An 18770-nucleotide genomic window follows, 5' to 3' on the forward strand; every position below is an offset into this window, starting at 1 on the left:
AATGAACAGCATATAATTGGTCAATAATATAATAGAATATGGGATTTGGTCTTTGGAGGGATTATATATGTGAGGAGCGCTTTCCTTTCTGAAAAGGTGTACCTTGTACAGTAACAGTGACGTTGGGGGATGAGACGAGAGGGAGAGGGAAATTTTGGCGGGAAAGAGAGGAAGTGGTTGCCAGCAATATCCACATAAGGGGCAGGGGTAAGCTACAGGGGTAAAATTGGAACAAAATCACCCTCCTCATGCCTTGTCAGCTTCTTTGTTGACTATTTTGACATTCCTTCCATACAACTGTTTATGATTCCCTCCTCATGCTTTGTCATCTTCTCCTTCAAAGTAGCCCCTAAATAAATTGGGATTGCCTTCCAAACATGTTACACAAATTACAAATTACATTTTCAGTAGTTTATTTGTTTAGTATGTATACTTATTGTAAACTATGGACTGTTTTTAACACTTTATTTTTTTATACTGGGTTTACAATAGTGTTTATCCGGATTATGAATTGTTAGAGTGTTAATTTTAAATATGTTATTATTTAAATTAAAATATAAAAATCAAATTCTCTAATTTTTGGGATATAAAAGTTAAATTTTTTAATTTTTGAAATTAAACTTTTTATTTTTTAGAGAAAGTCTAAGGAGCTAGCAGATTTTGTAGTTTTTAACCATTAATTAGCCATCAATAATGTTTTTAATGGTGTAAGATTGTATCTAATTGTGTAGAATCATTCAATTTTCTTTTGATGGATAAGTGCTGATCAAAATTTAACAAAAGTGTAGCACTCTTCTATTTTTTATTTAAAAAAATTTAAAAATTTGGAGTATAGAAATTATGAAAACTTCTACTGTTTTTAATTGTATTTGCAAAAATATATATTTATTTATCTGAATAAAATATACTAGTGGTTAATCTATATTTACCATGTTTCTGAATAAGGTTATCCAGTTGTAATGAAATTGACGTATGAGAGATGAGAGCAGCAAAATGGTGATACTTGGACACATTGTATCCTCACAAAACCTCTTATCTCTTTCTTTCTGCTCTCTTCTCTCTTCTCTTGTGTTCCATTCTCAATGGCAGCAACATTAGAATCAGCACTCTCCATATTCGCATCTCACTCTCACCGTTTCTCCAACAACAACACTCGTCTCTCTCCAAACCTCTCTTCTCTCTCCTTCTCTTTCAATGCCTCCACACCAAGATCATTCTCCTTCCTCTGCTCCACATTGCAAGAAGCACAACCACACACACCTACAACTCAGGAACAACCCAAGAACGTCAAGAAGAAGCTCTATGTCTTCAACTTACCTTGGTCTATGTCCGTTGCTGACATCAAAGACCTGTTTGGCCAATGCGGGACTGTAACAGACGTCGAGGTTTGTTTGCCCAACATTCTTTTATTATTACCCGTTAAGTTATGCTTTTGCCTCTAATTTAAATAAGTATTATAGTAGATCATAAAGAACAAACAAGGCAAGAGCAGGGGTTTTGCCTTCGTTACTATGGCTTCAGGGGAAGAGGCTCTTGCTGTCGTTCACAAGTTCAATTCTCATGTAAGTTTTATTCATCCACAATTTAATATATAGTTTTCTCTTCTTGTCACATTGTTGATAGAGTCAGGTAAAAACTCAGTGCATTCGACTTCACGTGAAGTTGATATCTGAGAGTAGTCCTTAAATAATTTGACTGATTTGACTAAATTTTCATCTAACAACTCAGTTATCAATTTTACGTGAAGTCTACTACATATGAGTTTTTACCTTAATTAAATTGGTAATTTAGAAAATCAATGTATCTATGTATGACTTGCATTGAGGCTCATTAAGTGTTTTGTGATTCAGCAAATATCAGGAAGGGAAATAAGGATAGAGCTTGCCAAGAGATTCAAGAAGCCGCCGCCTCCTCCTCCACCGTCTCCGAGTCCCCCTGCCAGCGAGACACGTCACGTGGTATATGTAGCCAACCTTGCATGGAAAGTAAGATCACCCGTTCTCAGACAATTCTTCACTGATAATTTCAAAACCCCAGTTTCGTCCAGGGTTGTCTTTGACAGCCCTGCCGGAAGATCTGCAGGGTATGGATTTGTTTCTTTCCTCACAAAAGAGGATGCAGAGGCTGCAATTTCTGCTTTGGATGGGAAGGTACTTCTCAATTTTGCAATTTCATGATTTTGATGATTAATTGTGTTTAGTCCTTAATGCTAAATATAGAGAGCAACTTTAGCTGAAATTATTGTTCATCAGAAGAAATACTTCTATGTTATTGTTGGAATCTATTTAGGGTATTGTGTAACAATGTATCACATAATGTTGTGAGAAAAGAAGTGATTTATATTGCTATAGTTTACACAAATTAGTGCTTTCGATTTTTTTATATTGTTTTGTCTTTTAAAGGTTTAGTTACTCTGTTAGTTTCTATAGTTTTGTGAAATTTTTAATTAGGTCTTTGTACTTTTTTTCTTTTTAACTGAGTTCTTGCACCAAAATTTTTTTTAATTGAATCTTTACACTTTTTTTTTCTTTTTATTTGGATTCCCTGCACCACTATTTTTTTAGCTGGATCCTTATAAAATTAAGCTAATTATTGCCAAAAGAGACCTAATTGAAAAAAAATGGTGCAGGGACCCAATTAAAAGAAAAAAAAAAAAAGTATAGAGACCTAATTGAAAATTTCGCAAAACTATAGAAACTAATAGAGTAATTAAACATTTTTTAAACAAACGATTACAAATCGGACCGTCCAATTTTTATTTTCAAAATAAAAAAAATTTAAAAGTACAAATCGAACCCTCCAATTTGTAATTTATTTTTTTCTTCAAACAAATCGAACCGTCTTATTTGAATAATATCAATTAAAAAAAATGCTATATCAAAAAAAATCTAATATTTCAATAACAATATATTACACATATATTTAATCAATATAAAAAAAATTAGCCTGAATTTTTATGTTTATTTAGGTTGATTTTGTCATTGTGATTAAATTACATTCTTGGCCCATTATTAAATACTTCTTATTGTACATTCTCACAATAGTATATGAATTTGAAGTTTATTCTTAAATTATTATCATAAATTTAACATGTCATGATTCTATGGTCTTTTGTTTTTAGAATAAGCAAAATATAACTAATCTTTGTCATGGACTTAGAATTGCTATTTTTTTTTTTTTTGCTTTTTACTTATAAAAAGTTATATTAATATTGTTTGGTACAATTTTTTAGATAAATTTTTAACTTTTTAAAAAATTATTTAAGAGCTTTTGAAAAAGTTAAAAAATATGACTTTTTTTATTTTCAAAAATTATTTTATCACTCTTATTTAATGTACAACTTTAAAACAAGGACTTCTATAATAACTTTTCAAACACAAAATAACTTATTTAAAAGTTGTTATTAATAAAAGTCCTTATATTTTAAATTTCTTATAAATCACTCTTATTTATTATTTATTAAAGAAAATAAATATTTTTATGATAAAAATCTAAATACAAAATAACTTATTTATAAGCTATTTTTAATATAAGTTCTTTATGTTTTAAGTTATTTATGAACTCTATGTGTTATTTTGAGTTTCATTGTCTACTTGATTGAGCTTTTGGTTGTGTTTTCCTTTTGCAGGAATTAATGGAGCGACCACTTCGTCTTAAGTTGAGTGAAAAGAAAGTCAAAGCAGCTCCAACTGAAAGGGATGAAGACCAAGCTCCTGAATTGGATCAAGAGAAGCTCAAAGAAGCTGAAACTGAAAAGGAGGAAATCCATGATTCTGATGCTCAGCTGGAACAATCATAAATCCTAACCCTTTTTCTTATAATTGATTCTTGGAGCTGGATTGCCTCATTTATACACAACTTCGATGGATAACTCCTTTTTCACTCATGTTCACTTTTTCTAATACCCTTAAAAATGTGGTTGAAAAGCTTTTAAGAAATCAATTTTCGACATAAATCTTCATATATAGTATCTTTATTTCTAAGCAAGTTTTCCACTCACATTTTTAAGGGTGTAACTCAATAATCTTGCGAATTAATGAAGTTGCAAACAATGTACATTTGAGTTTGAAACTAATAAGTTCAACCATAAATCATTATACGATAAGACTTTGGTGTATGTATAAATAGGTTTTTCCTTTTATTGAACGCATTTATGCTTGGGCTATGCCAAAATCATAGAGACACGCAAGAAGTGGCACATAAATAAACCTTACATTAACTAACTTGGGTTGGTCGAGTGATCAGTTCACTTGTTCGTTTGGCCAGCAGTAAACCCTTAAATAGAGCTCAGATCCACGACGGATTAATCCTTAACCCGTTGGGTTGAGAAATATTATGGGCAAAAAAAAAAATAATAAAGCTTACATTCACAAAACATGCTTGCAACTGAATAAGACACAAATAGACTTGAAAACACACATTTTTATATATTTATCAAAACTCAACTCAACTCTTTCTCTTTGCCAACAATTCTTATCGTGTTACCTAGTTCGAAACCAAGAGAAGATATATATATTCCTCTAATTTTGTGAATATAATTACCAAATAATCATAAAGTGAACGTACGTATAAATTTATTTCTGAAGGAAAAGTGCTATTGCTTCCATCCCCCCAAAAAATTCATGCAAAAACAATGACAACCAGTCTTGATTCACGTCTTGTTCAATATTACAAAACACTTTGATTTAAAAGTTTAAGACTGTTTAACAGATTTTCTACAAATCAGAATTAAAAGGATTTTTGTAAGAAGTTTTTAGGTTGGTTTGAAATCTAATATTTAGGAGCAAAATCTACTCTTTTTTCGTGGATACTAATTTACCATGCATTAAAGTCTTTCATTTTTGTCATAATAAAGAAGAAAAGATTTTTGTTGATTTTTTTAAAAATGGACTAAAATAAAAATTAATAAAACTCGCAAATTGAAATAACTGAATGTAAAGTTTGTTGTAAATGTAAATAAAAAAAATAATAACAAATTTAGAAATGTAAAATAATTGAACTTTAAATTTGCTGAAAAAAATAAATTGCATTAATTGAAATTACACAAATTGTAAAGAAAAAAGTATAAACACATAGAAGAAATCCTATAAAGAAAGAACTCTTATCAGACTCAATTGTTAAATATGTGAGTGTGTTAGAACTTTTTATGAAAAAGAATTCCAATCTTTAAAGTGTTGTTGTGCTATCCTATTTATAAACATCTTTCACTAATTCTCTAGTGAGACTTGTTAATCTGACGATGGCTTAATAAAGTAACCGTTTTCGCCAAACATGTCATAATAACTGCTCCCTATGCTCCGTTTGGTTAATATATACGTTCATCAGAGACATGGACACAGTGGTACATGTATACTATTTGTTTGTTGAGACATAAAATTTTAAAAGACACGGTTATACACAGATACACATAAAAGACATATATTTAGTGTATCTCTTTCAAATTGTGACACTAAGACACAACCCATAAGACACAAATTTTTCCAATTCTATCCCTAATTATTTTTTAAAATTTCAACCATTGTCCTTTATCTTTAACACTTAAGTTGTTTTAGTTTGGGAATAAAATGGACTTTTGAATTAAATACATGTATCTTGTGTATTATCACCAAACATGTTATAAAATTTATGTATCTTTGTATTCATGTATATTTGTATCTTTGTGTCTATGTCTCTATTTTTTTGAGACAACAACCAAATACTGCCTTAGCTATGTTCATTACTCTACAAAAACTATTCTACCATCAAGTCGACTTCAATCCCAAATTGAATTATAACTCTCAAAATCAATTTAAGTCTTTCTTACTGTCGAAATTTTATAAACAAACATGCCAAATCTATCAATCGAACCTTTCTCTCGATCTCAATAAACATTATTAATCTGAATCTTGACTCATCGATCTGCCAATATTTTTATTGAGTAACAAAGCCACAATTGTTACCATAATGATTGTCATTTGGATTCAAGCTATGCATGTGCTCCTAGCTTTCTTTAGTAAAAAAGATTCGTTTTTGACCACATAAATAACAATAAGATCTAAGAGCTAGTAAAACTTTGAAGTTGGGTTACAACGTCAAATCATGCTTCAATCAAGAGCTTTCCTTTGCTGAGAAATGATATAGGCACAATTTTTAGAATTAAGAATTCTAGATAAAAAATAAAAAATATATTTTTATATTATAAAAATTAGACGTAAGAAATTTTTTTTTTGTCAAATAGATTAGACAGCCTCTAATCCTAGGCATTATTTATGTATTATACACCCATACAACACACTCACACACACTACACGAGTTCATTTAAGGGTTCATTTTCTTCTCATAAGACTTGAATTCGAGTGCAGCTTCTTATAAGACAGCAGATTCTGCCACTAGCTCCAAGTTTTGGCTGCAACTTAAAAAAATTATATAATCATCATTTTTCACTTAGAATATATTGAGAATTTTGTAAACAAATTCATATGTAATTTTATAGCTTCTTAAAACCAACTCAAACCCAATTACGAGTTTTCTTTTCATTTATTAATACCATAAATAGTTAAATACAAGTAAAATTTCCCTGAAAACCAAAAAAGGTAAAAGGGGCTCCATGAAGGTCATCTTTATTCTTTCGTCTTGCTGTTTGTCAAAAGACTCAAAAGGACTTGGATCAATAATGCATTGGATTTTGTGCATATGATTATGTCTTTGCATGGCCCTAGTAGAAGAATTGGGCCCTAATCATGTTTTTCAGCGACTTTTATTACAAATAACAGTATCAGGTTTAACATACATTTTAGTTCGTTGCAAAAAATTTGTTAATGTGTTTTAAGTTATTGCTTGTTAGTGTCAAAATGAATCTATAGCTTTAGATTCTTCTTAACTACATTATAATTTGATACTCTGATAAGATAAGAACCGGACATTCTTTTAAATGATTCTATTTTTTTCTCGTTATCTTTTTGAAAAATAATATTCTCCCACTTATAAGAACATATACTTTTCTCCTCTATCTGAAGAAAAAATAACTCAATATATAAACCACTTGAAGTACTTCACCTCGTTGTGGGATCAGAGGAAGCAGAAATCTGACCCTGCGAGTTGTGTCCCTCAAAACGTAAAAAAAAAAATATCCAGAACATAAAACACGGAGGGTCCGAATCCCATGTTTCAGATTTCAAATTCCATCAGCTGCAAATCGGACCATGCGATTTGTGAAGCAAAATTTTATTACCAAAAAACTCGCATGGTCCGAATTGTTCTCCCTTTGGCTTAGAAAAAGTTGTCTCACATTTTTGTCTTGTACGCCATAACTCCATATCTAGGCAGATCACACCCAAGCCTTCCATATCCATAAATTTGAGCCTATTTTGTGACGGAATGGTTGAAAATGGAAGTGCATCAAAGGAAGGAAAAACAAAATATAAAGTCACAATTTCACAATTCACAACCTATTTTAATTTATTTTGCTTCTTGTGATCACAACAAGGGTAGCTAGACCCACAGACTCTTATTAATTACATATATATTATATCCTATGCAAGTTATATATCATTGGATATGGCACTTCCTAGATGAGAACAAGAAGTGCATTAAATGGGTAGCTTCTGAGAGAGGGAAACCCTCCTACATAGATAGCAACTAGCAAGTGAAGATGATGATGGTCCCAACTTTTGAGCAAAATGGTTGGTTAGGTTTTAGGTGACAAGTCACAACTATATCTGACTCTAACTTGATTTAAGACACAAACCAAGTATTTAATTTTTAACTGTAACTTTATTTCTCCGAGCATATATTCTCGTAATCTAAAGTTGACTAGCAAATATAGTTTAGTGTAACTTAGCAAATATAATCTCGTACTTTTTTTTCATATAAAAAGAGGAAAAATGATAATCTAACTTGTATTTCTTTAGGAACAAGTTAGTCCCACATTGGAGCTTGGAATCATGAGGAGAATATATGCAAAGTAGAATAACACAGAATAGTCATATGTTGAAGGCCCACCCAAAAATTAAAAAAAAATAATAAAAATGGTACCTTGTCATTGTGTTCCCAAAACATATCAATTCCCTGCTATTCTGTTCTTGAGATCTTTTATTTTTCTTTCAAGAGAGTACAATCTACTTTCACTCAACTCAAGTATTAACCAAGTTGCACAAGTTATTAGGACATTTCATTTTGAATTATTTATATCCAAAATATCAACATTAAAGTGGTGGCTAATTTTTTTTATATGAGATTAACATGTGAGTTATGCTGAGTTATAGAGTATTGGGGAGATATACACGATTGTGACGGCTTTCAATTTTTTGTTTTAGTAGGAAGAAATCGGACCCAGAATTTTTTGCCAGTACACAAATCGGACCCAGGGTTTTCACAAATTAGACCCAAGATTTTCTGCCAGTACACAAATCGGACTTAGGGTTTTCTGCACAGTACACAAATAGGACCCAGGATTTTCTGCACAGTACACAAATCGGACCTAGGGTTTTCTGCACAATTCTCATACCCTGGTAAAACACCATATACCTTCATAATTCTGCTATACACCAACCCTTCCTCCATATTAAAATTAATAAGTTCTAAAGTGGTACATAACATAAAAATGTAGTTAGCAGGTGAATGAATTCATAGCAACAAAAGCATGACTCTTAAGTCTTAACACTTTTGTGTCAAAGCACAATGATAAAGCTAACGTGACGGCCAAAATTGGCTCCACAAACACACATTAATGAACTTCTTGGAGCTAATTTTAGATTTCACTTTATAAAGCACTCATTCAATTCATCAATAAAAGATAAATAATGAAATGATTATTGTTAATAAATTCTCAACCAACATGACCTTGAGCACCATTGTAAGTTAACCAAAAGAGATAAAAACTAGAGAGCAGAGAAAGCTATGAACAGAAAAAAGAAAAAGGGGAAATAAAAAAAGTTAAAGTATTCCCATTTTCATTGTCTTTGGCCCCTTTTCCACGCTATCTTTTTCCCCTTTCATAGAAAACACACATTCTCACTGTCTTCTTGCCCCTTTCACTTGCAAACATATAATCTTATAAGAAACAACATTACCCCTCTTATCTTTTGCTTGTGTGCTAGTTAATAATTCTTATCAGATAAAAAACTTCTCATAACAATATCAGCCACCAGTTAGATTTCATGTCATGATAACATATCTCATGCCCATCTTCTGTTTGTGTTTTTGCTTCACTGAACAAGAAAAGCTCCTCCTATTCTCTTGTATCTTAAGTTCCATTTCAATTGTTCTCAGTGGTAATTAATGTTTTATAATTCATAGCATATTCTTCTTCTTCTTCTCCTCTAAAACCCCATGATTATTAGATGGCTTATACTAGTACTAAATATTAGTATATAGTTATTTTTTGTTGTAAGGTTCTGATGCCATGGCATCTCTTGGCAACCCAAGAACTTGGGTTCCATATGTGAACAGCAAAGACTGTTCTCAAGGATTTTGCAGCTTGTACTGTCCACAGTGGTGTTATACAGTGTACCCTCCACCTCCTCCTCCTCCATTTGAATTCCCTGATGAAGATTCAGGTCCGAATTTCTCACCTCTTGTTATTGCAATCATTGGAGTGTTGGCAAGTGCTTTTCTCCTTGTGAGTTACTACACCATAATTTCCAAGTACTGTGGCAGAAGAGAATCATCCTCAGCAGAACATGAAGAAGAAGTAACAAATGTTGAGATTTTGGAAGACAACCACAACCCTTCACTCCATGAGCCATGGCATGCCTCAACAACAGGTCTAGATGAGGCACTCATCAAGACCATAACTGTTTGCAAGTACAAGAAAGGCGAAGGACTCGTTGAGGTAACGGATTGTTCCGTTTGCCTCAGCGAGTTCCAAGATGGCGAGAGCATTCGGCTCTTGCCAAAGTGTAGCCATGCTTTTCACATTCTTTGCATTGATACATGGCTCAAGTCTCACTCCAATTGCCCTCTTTGCCGCGCCACGCTTTTCACCTTCAATGCTGCAGTGCCATTTCATCCGCTGCCGCCGGCATCCCAAGTGTTGGAACTACCTTCTTCAGCAAGAAATGAAGGTTCTTCTGAGAATGTGGTTCATGTAGATGAAAATGTGTATAATGGAACAAGGGAGAGTGATGAGTTATTGGATGTGGTGTTGGACGAAGGTGTACTGAATGGTAACAGAGAAGTTCCAAAGACTAATAATGCATTCAGAGCTCTCAGTGACTTGGGGAATTTGAGGGGAAGGCATGTTGAGATTAGAGATGAGGATTACTATGAATCAATAAGAAGATCAGTGTCTATGGACCATTCCTTTCAAAATGGTGTTACACTTTCAGTAGCTGATGTTCTTCACATGAATCATGATCAAGATTCAAATGAAGAAGTTGGCACTTCAAAGAGATCATCATCATCAATGGGTGAAAGTAGCAAATCAAGCTATAGAAGAAGGGTGTTGCATTGTGTTCTGAGTCCAATTTCAATGAAGAGATCATTCTCAAGTGGAAGATTCTCTCTTAGTGGAAGAAATGGCAGGGGAAGGCAGGGGATTTTACCTTTATGATGAGAAGTGTCTCATTTTAATTTTTTGTTTTTTATGTTAAATTTCAATTCTCTTTCTGATATAGTATATGATGATGATTGAAGAGGAGATTGACCAATTTTGTGTGTGAAGATCTTAATGCTAGATATGATTGAATCTTTATATGTACATTAACCAGTGTGATGATTATTATGTTTATCTTTGTTGTAGCAATATTCTTGGAACTTGGAAGTCACATGTTCTTCTTCTTCTCGCTATGATGATGCTCCAAATCTATGCATCGAACTATCACCCCGGTAACTGAAAGTATTGGCACTTTCTTTCTCATAATTCTGTTTTCAGTTTTCACATGATTTCTCTATCAAGTCTCATTCTAGTAATAGAATCTTAACCTCAATTTCTTAAACAATGCATTTATACATTAAATGAATTATTTAAAATGTGTACTAGAGAGTGGTTCATCCAAGAATTTCTCTATCATCAAATGAATCATCAGTGGTAATTTCTAGTTCTCAATAACAATACAGTATTAAACTATATTAACAATAAAAGTACTACTATTACAATATTAATTTTGATTGCTATATCATCAAAAATATATATTAGTTGAATCATTTAAAACATTGTGGAGATGAAAATGATGTATACTATATAAGGATGGAGAAGGCACATTGAAGGTTTCTCTTTCATAATGTGCTGGTTGTGCTATCCAATTAGTAGACCATGAATGTGTGCATGATGTTGATTTATGATGTGGCCATAAGGTGGTGACACACAGGGTTGGTATTAAGGACCATAGTCCTCTCCAATCTTCATTATTGAACAACGAGCCCTTAAATTATTGTGTCTGCTTGTCACTCCAATTGGGCCATGAGGATGATCAATCTTTAGATTCCCTTTCATTTTTCTTTCTAATTTCAATCAAACTACGAAATCATATATGTATCTTTTGGAACAGAAAAATCTTTATCAGACGATATTTCAGTTTACAATGTAAAATTACATTCATGTGTATTCATGTAGTACTTATGTTACAAGACTTTTGTGTTAAACTGTGATAGGAACCTGTTTAGTAATATGAAAGAGACATATAGTTGGATTCATGGTGAATAAGGGGGAATGAATTGGTTCGTTCTTTGTTCGGGTTACTAGGTTGTGACTACATAAGATGAGAAAACACCACGTCCAATTCAAAACCTTAAGGTGTCAAGTTAATGGATCTCTCATCTTATAAACTCTTCACTCTTCCTTACTTTTTTTGATGTGCGACTAACTTCATGCACTCCTCACACTTGAAACATTAACAAAAACGAAGTTCGATTTGTCTATATTTGCTTAAGTAGACGAGTAGCTCATTCAATAAATCTAAATTAGTTAGATGCTATAATTAGTTTCTGAAAGTTAAACTGCTCAAAATAATCAAGAAAATCTCGTGGGTGGTCAGATTGTATGTAGACTTAGTTACTGCTCATCTTTTGTTCTCTATGTATCTCTTATTTATATTTGGATAAATACGAGAAAAAATTAAACAATAAATAAAAAAACAGTAGTCAACAACTAATTAATATGAATTTTGCACATGCATGCGGTTTTTAAATTGTTGAATGTGCGAATTTTTGGCTTATATATAATTAACTATTTTTTGTTATTTTTCCTTGCAAACATATATATTATACGTTGTGTACTCCACCATCAGGACTTGATTTAACACTTTCTCAGGTCTTGTTATCATAAGAAGTTCAAGAATGATTGCATTGCACTCAAAACATTATGAAATTAGGTAGGTCACAAACTCACAATGCCGAACCACGCTTTGATATTGCAGAAAAAACTATACTAGTGGATAATGAAAGTGTTCCATAAAATTAGAGTAGTTTTGAAAAAAAAGGGCTATCGCATTATAATATCGTGCTTAAAAGGTTGTTAACCAATTCTGTGGCCTTTATTATTCTGAATGAGCTTTCTTTTCTTTCACTCTTCTAGACATTAATGATTATCACTGCAAGAAATATAATTTTTTGTGACGATAATTTTCATGACAACTTTTTGAATTATTTTTAGTGACAAAAAACCGTCACAAAAACTAAAACCTATTTAATTTTTACAATTTATTTAAACATTAAAATTAATATATATTATGCAACAATAAAAACATTATTCTTACATCAACGAACAATTTTATCAATCCATAGAAAAACCCAAATGCTAACAGTAACCAAATTTTGTCATATGATTAGTTGGGGAGGGGGACTCAAAAAAGAAGAAGCCATTAATTATTTGTATTTTCATAGAACAATAAACAAAAGCTTAAAACTACATATTTTTAGAGTATATTTAATTTTGAATTTGTCAATGAATTTCATCGGCTCAAATATCTTGTAAAAAATTTTAGGACCTATTTTTTATCTAGTTAATTTATAGTAATAAGAATATATAGGGAATAATATATATAAAAGAACAAAGAAAAAAAATATACGTATAGACGATAATAATGATTTGATTGTTTGGCAGTTTGCAAGCTAAGACCACACTGCAAAGAAATCTATCCCCACTACAACAAAGTTATGTAGGGAATCATCCATGCATGTCTGTATCTGCTTCTAGCTTTCACTACTCGACACTCTGTCTTAATGAACACATCAATTGCAAACAAAGAAACAAATTTGGAAGCTAAGAATTAAAACAAACCAAAGTTTTGCATTCTTTTCAAAATTATTAAAAAAACGTATCACTTATCCCAATGTACCAACACCATGTCGTAGAGCCTCAAAATGAAATTAATTTACATCCATACATTATTCTCATTTTGTTTCTCTTTGCCAACAATATGAGAATATATAGTATCGCGCTAAATTAAAATCTTAATCCCTTGTTTCCTTAATTGAGCTTAATAGAACTTTTACGAATGAGTAATCATGATTCACGCTTCTATATATAGATTGACAAAATAAATTTAAGAGTAAAGTATTGTTTTTATTCTCAATGTTTGTGGTAAGTCCTGTTTGTGTTCCTAACGTTTAAATCGTCCTATTTGTATCCTTAACATTTATAAAAGTAATTTAATGTTATCCTACTATCAATTATACTAACAAATCAAATTATATTTTTCAATTATTCTCACTTGGATGTATTCATTCTCAATTAGGTCTCACTTGGATGTGTTCGATTTTAATATTATACCCACTATTTGTGTTTAGATTCAATTATGTCCCTAGAAAAGTGAATTATGTAAATGTTGTAGGAATTAGTTTCAATATTTGATGAGTTATTTTTCGGAATAGAACTTCAAGAAGAGATTTTTAAAACTAAAACTAAAGCGCTCATTATGTGTAATTGACGGCAGGATAATATTAAATCACTTTTACAAACGTTAGGGATACAAATAGGATTTACCCCAAACATTTGGGACAAAAACGATACTTTACTCTAAATTTAATTAATATATAAGATATATAGCAACATTGGTTAAATTTGACTTTATTAAAATGTAAAAAAAAAAAAAATATTGAGTGTGGTCACAACCTAGATACCTGGCCAGTTTTGTTTTCTACTTCATCTTCCTGCTGTATAATAATAGAGAGCTTTTTCATGGGTAAGTGAGTAAGTCAACTAACAAGTACATTATATATTATAAATTATTTTAAACACAAAGTTTCTAATGTACCATCATACGGTGGAAATTAAAATGCCTATTTTGGTTTGCATTTGTTGTTATTATAGTTTCATCCAAATAGCTAGACAATTAATGAAAACCATTCTTGTTTATATATTAATAAATAAATTGAGATTAATATTATAATAATCATATGAACCTTATTGAGAAAGAAAACAAAGGAAGCTAAGTGAAGTACTTATTAGTGTTAAGGCAATGTAGGACAATACATCCATTCAGCACTGCAAACAAGATAAAACCTTGTCAGTACTTTTATTTTTTTTCCCCTTTGCTTTTTTACATTTTAACCAAAATTAAACCACTCTCAAGTTTGGTGCAAAATGTTCTCAAAACATGTACTTAGAAGGACCCTAATAAACAACATTAACCGTGAATTAAACTACCTTAGTTCTTAGAATAATTAACACTTAAAACTATGCACACCTGATTTTGAGAAATTAATTAAAACAGACAATAAATTTTAAAAAGAAAAAGCAGCTAGCTGAGAGAATATTCTGTGTTTGAATTCTCTAGTGAGTCTTGAAGGGGAGAGGGGGTTGATTTGGTAACTTCACCGTATAAACTGCAAAGGGAATCTTCTTCTTCAATCATTTTAAGCAAGTTGTGAACTGCACTTGCAATGTCATCTACAGAACCAAGTTGGCATTCTTCTTCAACCTTCATTTGAATTAAACAATGAATTATTCATTAATCAAATAGTAAGTCTAATAGATGAACAAAAATGTTGGTGTTAATTATATTAACATACCTTGGCGCTAATGGAATAGAGTACTAAGGGGTCCATGGAGGTGACATTGAGATGCAAAATGGTGAGAGAGAGATTCTGAAAACCAGAAAGCAACTTTGAAAGTTGCTTGGGGCTTTTCCTTGAGAGGATTCTGAGGTTTGCATGGGTTTCAATCAAAGTAACCTCAATGTCAGCCATGGCTGCTTGATTATTATTATTATTGTTAGTCTTGTTGTGGTGGGAAGCATATTTGTTTGGAGCCTGAGACCAAGTGAACTGAGGATGCACAAAGAAATGGGAAAAAGGGGCTGATCCCATCACCATCATCATCATCATCATCAACTCATTGGAAGAAGAAGAAGCATCTTCATTGTTATTCTTGTTGGATTGTTGTGCTGCCATTCCTTGATGTACAAGCTTCAACTTTTGAGCCTCAAGACACTGCAACAGCTGCTCTAGCTCCTTCACAAATTCTATAGCTCCACCTACTATTGATGCTTGATCACCCTAATTAACATTTTAAATCATTCAATCTTCAATTAGTATATATGCATGAACTCATCAGAGAAAGCAGGTTATATTTCTGAGAAAAAATTTTGAGAAGAGAATGAGGTTTTGAAAGAAACCCTTTGGACATAGGATTCAGGCATGAGTGAGCGAAGAACAGCAAGATGCTCATTCATCAGCTTCCTTCTGTTCCTTTCAACAGTAATGTGGATCATTCTTTGATTCTCAGCTTCTTCCTTGTTCTTGCATACCCTTGGCTTTCTCCTTCTCTTCTTCTTCCCTTGCCCAGCTTCACCCGATTGCCGTTTTCGTGTTGTTGTTGTTGTCCTCTCTCCATACTCTTCAACCTTGTTTTCTTCTACCAAGAAAGAAGTAGATGAACTTCCATGGCTGCTAAAAGGGGTTGCAGAAATAGTATCATACACAACGAAGTTGGAAAAATCATTTGATGATGAAAGATGATGATCTTCTAATAAGGCCATTGCTTTTTTGCTCTCAATAATAATAAGGTTTCTCAATGTAACATAACACACCACCACAATCTTTTATATCAGAATCTAACTTGATGATTATATATGACTCTGCCCTTAGAGAAAGAAAAAAAAAATTGAGAAAAGGGTAAATTTAGATATGAGGTTATGCAGCACGTGACCTGCACAGAAAAGGAGTTACACTTTTCAGCAATAACAAAGTTAGTAAATTAGAAAATTTGTAATTGCAATTGCAATTGCAATTTGCTTTGGTTGGCTCCCTAATTGGATAGATGCTGTGAAAGAGTGCAGAGAATCTGCAATGAGAGAGTGAGGTGAGGGACCCAAATCGATATGGAAAGTGTATATATATATGCATAATGCATGCATATACATACATACATACATCACATTCACATATTAATATTATGAGTAAAGTATCGTTTTTATCCCAATGTTTGTGGTAAATCATATTTGTGTCCCTAACGTTTAAATCGTCTTATTCGTATCCTAAAGTTTGTAAAAGTGATTCAATGTTATCCTGCCGTCAATTACACATCATGAACGCTTTAGTTTGAGTTTTAAAAATCTCTTCTTGAAGTTAGAATACAAATGTCTATGATAGAATCGATGATCTACTCCGAAAAATAGCTCATCAAAAGTTGAAACTAATTCCTACAATATTTACATAATTCACTTTTCTATGGACATAATTGAATCTAAACACAAATAGTAGGTATAATATTAAAATCAAATACATCCAAATGAGACCTAATTGAAAATGAATACATCCTGTTCGGTAAGTCGGTTATCGGACGGTTCGGGCTGAACTCCTGGATGATGGTAGGGGCTCGTCAAGTCGCGGATTTCCGGTCAAGGGTGTGCGAGGTCCCGGGTACTTCGTGTGAAAGGGGGGTGCCACCTGCAAAGACACTCCGACACTCTTGTCAATAAATGTGCAGGCGAAAGGGGTAATGTGATATGTGACGTACCTCCTGGAGAAGAGCAAATCTTCCCCTTATATACTGTCAGAGGTGGGCCCTGCGTAGGCAGGCCCACTATTCCCGAGACGCTCCTTTCACAGCTGTGGGTGAGTTGTTGTGGACGCGTGTCCGGGTCGGCGATGGAGCATCCTATCCCTGACCGCCCGGGTCGGGTGGAGTTCGGGTCGGCCCAAGCTAGCAGAGGGTTTGGGCCAGGCCGTAACACATCCAAATGAGAATAATTGAAAAATATAATCTGATTTGTTAGTAAAATTGATAATAGGATAACATTGAATCACTTTTATAAACGTTAGGAATACAAATAGAACGATTTAAACGTTAAGGACACAAATAGGACTGCCCAAGTAGAGATTCCTCCCAAAAATTATTATTATGGCTTCCTAATTTGACAATACAGTTTACATTCCACATGTCAATTGCATATATCAACATTTTCCTCTTCCTCAAGCTTAGTCATTTTGATGTGTCATGTATATATGGATGCAACTTCATTTCTATTATGAGTTATGACAAACGCATCTGTCCCCTACTACATGGTGCGTACTTCCCGACCCGTTGTTACTTTGATTTTCAAGTGAATAGTGTGCTTTATTTCTGATCTTTTTAAGAACTTCTTATACCTTTGGTATGCTAGATTGTAATCACATTAATGATCGTCAGGACCACCATGTACTTCACAATTAGGAAAATAATCTTTCAAGCTAAGTCAATCACCTTTGTTAATGTAATGCGTATCATCTAAAACAGACAAATGCATGTAACTGAATGCAATTAAGGCCTCGTTTGATGGAAAATAAAGACTTGACGTGCATCATTGAACTATTATAAAATATAATGTGTATACAAAAACTAATTATTAAATTAGATATACATATTATATATTTGTGTATTGTTTCAGTATTGTTGAGCATTTCGAGGTATATTTCGTTTTTTTGTGAAGAGAAGTTCGATTCTTCTTCGTCCAACCAGTTATACTTCCGTCAAGTAGAATATAGAAATGACTTTTGAAATATAGGTATTCATAATAGTAAAAAGTCACTTATGGTTATATTTATGAAAAATTGATATTTAAAAATTATTAGATGATTTAATAAATTTATTTAAATTATTATTTAATAATTTTTAAATATTAATTTTATATAAAAATAAAGAAAAGTCTAGGGGTCAGCAATTTTTTTAAATTCTGACTAGCATATAATCAGCAAAGAAAAGTGAGTTATTGGATGAAATCTCACAATAATTTCACACCATTAAAATTATTATTGATGGCTACAAAATCACAAAAGTTGCTGGCCCCTAGCACTCTTCTAAAAATAATTGTATATAAATTTTTACTATTTATAATTAGATGAATTATTTTAAAGTTACCGAATTGAAATAAATGAATAATTAATTTAATGATTAAGTTATTATTTCGTAGTTACAACCGAGTTATAAGTTAGGGAATGGCTTATTTGTATAATTTGTACAATGGGTTATATGAGTTACAAAATGAACATCACCTATAATATTCAGAATAACCATCCGGATACTATAGGATAATAAAAGCTTAAGTTGATTTTGGAGTTCATTAAGGATGGGGTTATCAATGATCAAACTCTTGACTTTTTGGATCTAGAGCTCTAATAACATGTCATGATACCACTCATCCCGGAAGTTTATACTGATAAAAAAATGTAACACTAATGGTTATATCTCTAATACTCCCTAAACTTCCATTGTACGCATTATACAAATATTCCATTAGCTCTCCATACTTTCTCATAAAAAAAATTATGTATATATATACATGTTATTTCACATATTTTTATTGTATATTTCGTATTCTAAAATATATTTTAGATTGATAACTGATTTGTTGACTGAATTTATATATAAA

General features: G+C 32.1%; 3 protein-coding genes and 1 long non-coding RNA gene across 5 annotated transcripts in view; 2 read left to right on the forward strand and 2 right to left on the reverse strand.

Moving 5' to 3' along the window:
* On the forward strand, positions 983 to 4125 carry LOC107642326 (29 kDa ribonucleoprotein, chloroplastic). Of its 2 annotated transcripts, none has more exons than XM_016345637.2 (4): positions 983 to 1385; positions 1464 to 1562; positions 1851 to 2150; positions 3629 to 4125. In XM_016345637.2, exons 1-4 carry the CDS (start codon positions 1083 to 1085, stop codon positions 3797 to 3799), a joined length of 873 nt encoding a protein of 290 aa, XP_016201123.1. In that variant the 5' UTR covers positions 983 to 1082; the 3' UTR covers positions 3800 to 4125. The 2 variants fall into 2 exon arrangements, with proteins under 2 accessions (XP_016201123.1, XP_016201124.1); XM_016345638.2 differs by having other exon boundaries at positions 1091 to 1385; positions 1461 to 1562.
* On the forward strand, positions 8857 to 10678 carry LOC107642327 (RING-H2 finger protein ATL52-like). Its single transcript, XM_021122751.1, has one exon. The coding sequence runs from the start codon at positions 9383 to 9385 to the stop codon at positions 10529 to 10531; it is 1149 nt and encodes a 382-aa protein (XP_020978410.1). The 5' UTR covers positions 8857 to 9382; the 3' UTR covers positions 10532 to 10678.
* LOC107642328 (transcription factor bHLH71) lies at positions 14346 to 15957 on the reverse strand. Its single transcript, XM_016345641.2, has 3 exons — positions 15537 to 15957; positions 14932 to 15417; positions 14346 to 14840 (listed from the first exon to the last, which is right to left on the reverse strand). Exons 1-3 carry the CDS (start codon positions 15897 to 15899, stop codon positions 14661 to 14663), a joined length of 1029 nt encoding a protein of 342 aa, XP_016201127.1. The 5' UTR covers positions 15900 to 15957; the 3' UTR covers positions 14346 to 14660.
* The window catches only part of LOC110271679, a 23503-nt gene continuing 23301 nt past the window's right edge, over positions 18569 to 18770 (reverse strand). Inside the window, exon 3 of the long non-coding RNA XR_002362245.1 lies at positions 18569 to 18651. This is a non-coding gene — a long non-coding RNA (uncharacterized LOC110271679). The remainder of the gene's footprint in view (positions 18652 to 18770) is intronic.

This window comes from Arachis ipaensis, chromosome B05 (genome assembly GCF_000816755.2).
Source record: "Arachis ipaensis cultivar K30076 chromosome B05, Araip1.1, whole genome shotgun sequence".
Lineage (NCBI taxonomy): Eukaryota > Viridiplantae > Streptophyta > Magnoliopsida > Fabales > Fabaceae > Arachis > Arachis ipaensis.

Bases quoted from the DNA above. Each gene is read 5' to 3' on its own strand.
- LOC107642327 (XM_021122751.1), top strand. From the start codon at position 9,383: ATGGCATCTCTTGGCAACCCAAGAACTTGGGTTCCATATGTGAACAGC.
- LOC107642326 (XM_016345637.2), top strand. From the start codon at position 1,083: ATGGCAGCAACATTAGAATCAGCACTCTCCATATTCGCATCTCACTCT. The intron at 1,563-1,850 runs GTAAGTTTTATT...TTTGTGATTCAG, and splicing joins TTCACAAGTTCAATTCTCAT to CAAATATCAGGAAGGGAAAT. The intron at 2,151-3,628 runs GTACTTCTCAAT...TTCCTTTTGCAG, and splicing joins TTTCTGCTTTGGATGGGAAG to GAATTAATGGAGCGACCACT.
- LOC107642328 (XM_016345641.2), bottom strand. From the start codon at position 15,899: ATGGCCTTATTAGAAGATCATCATCTTTCATCATCAAATGATTTTTCC. The intron at 15,418-15,536 runs GTTTCTTTCAAA...AATGTTAATTAG, and splicing joins CTGAATCCTATGTCCAAAGG to GGTGATCAAGCATCAATAGT. The intron at 14,841-14,931 runs GTATGTTAATAT...ATTCAAATGAAG, and splicing joins TCTATTCCATTAGCGCCAAG to GTTGAAGAAGAATGCCAACT.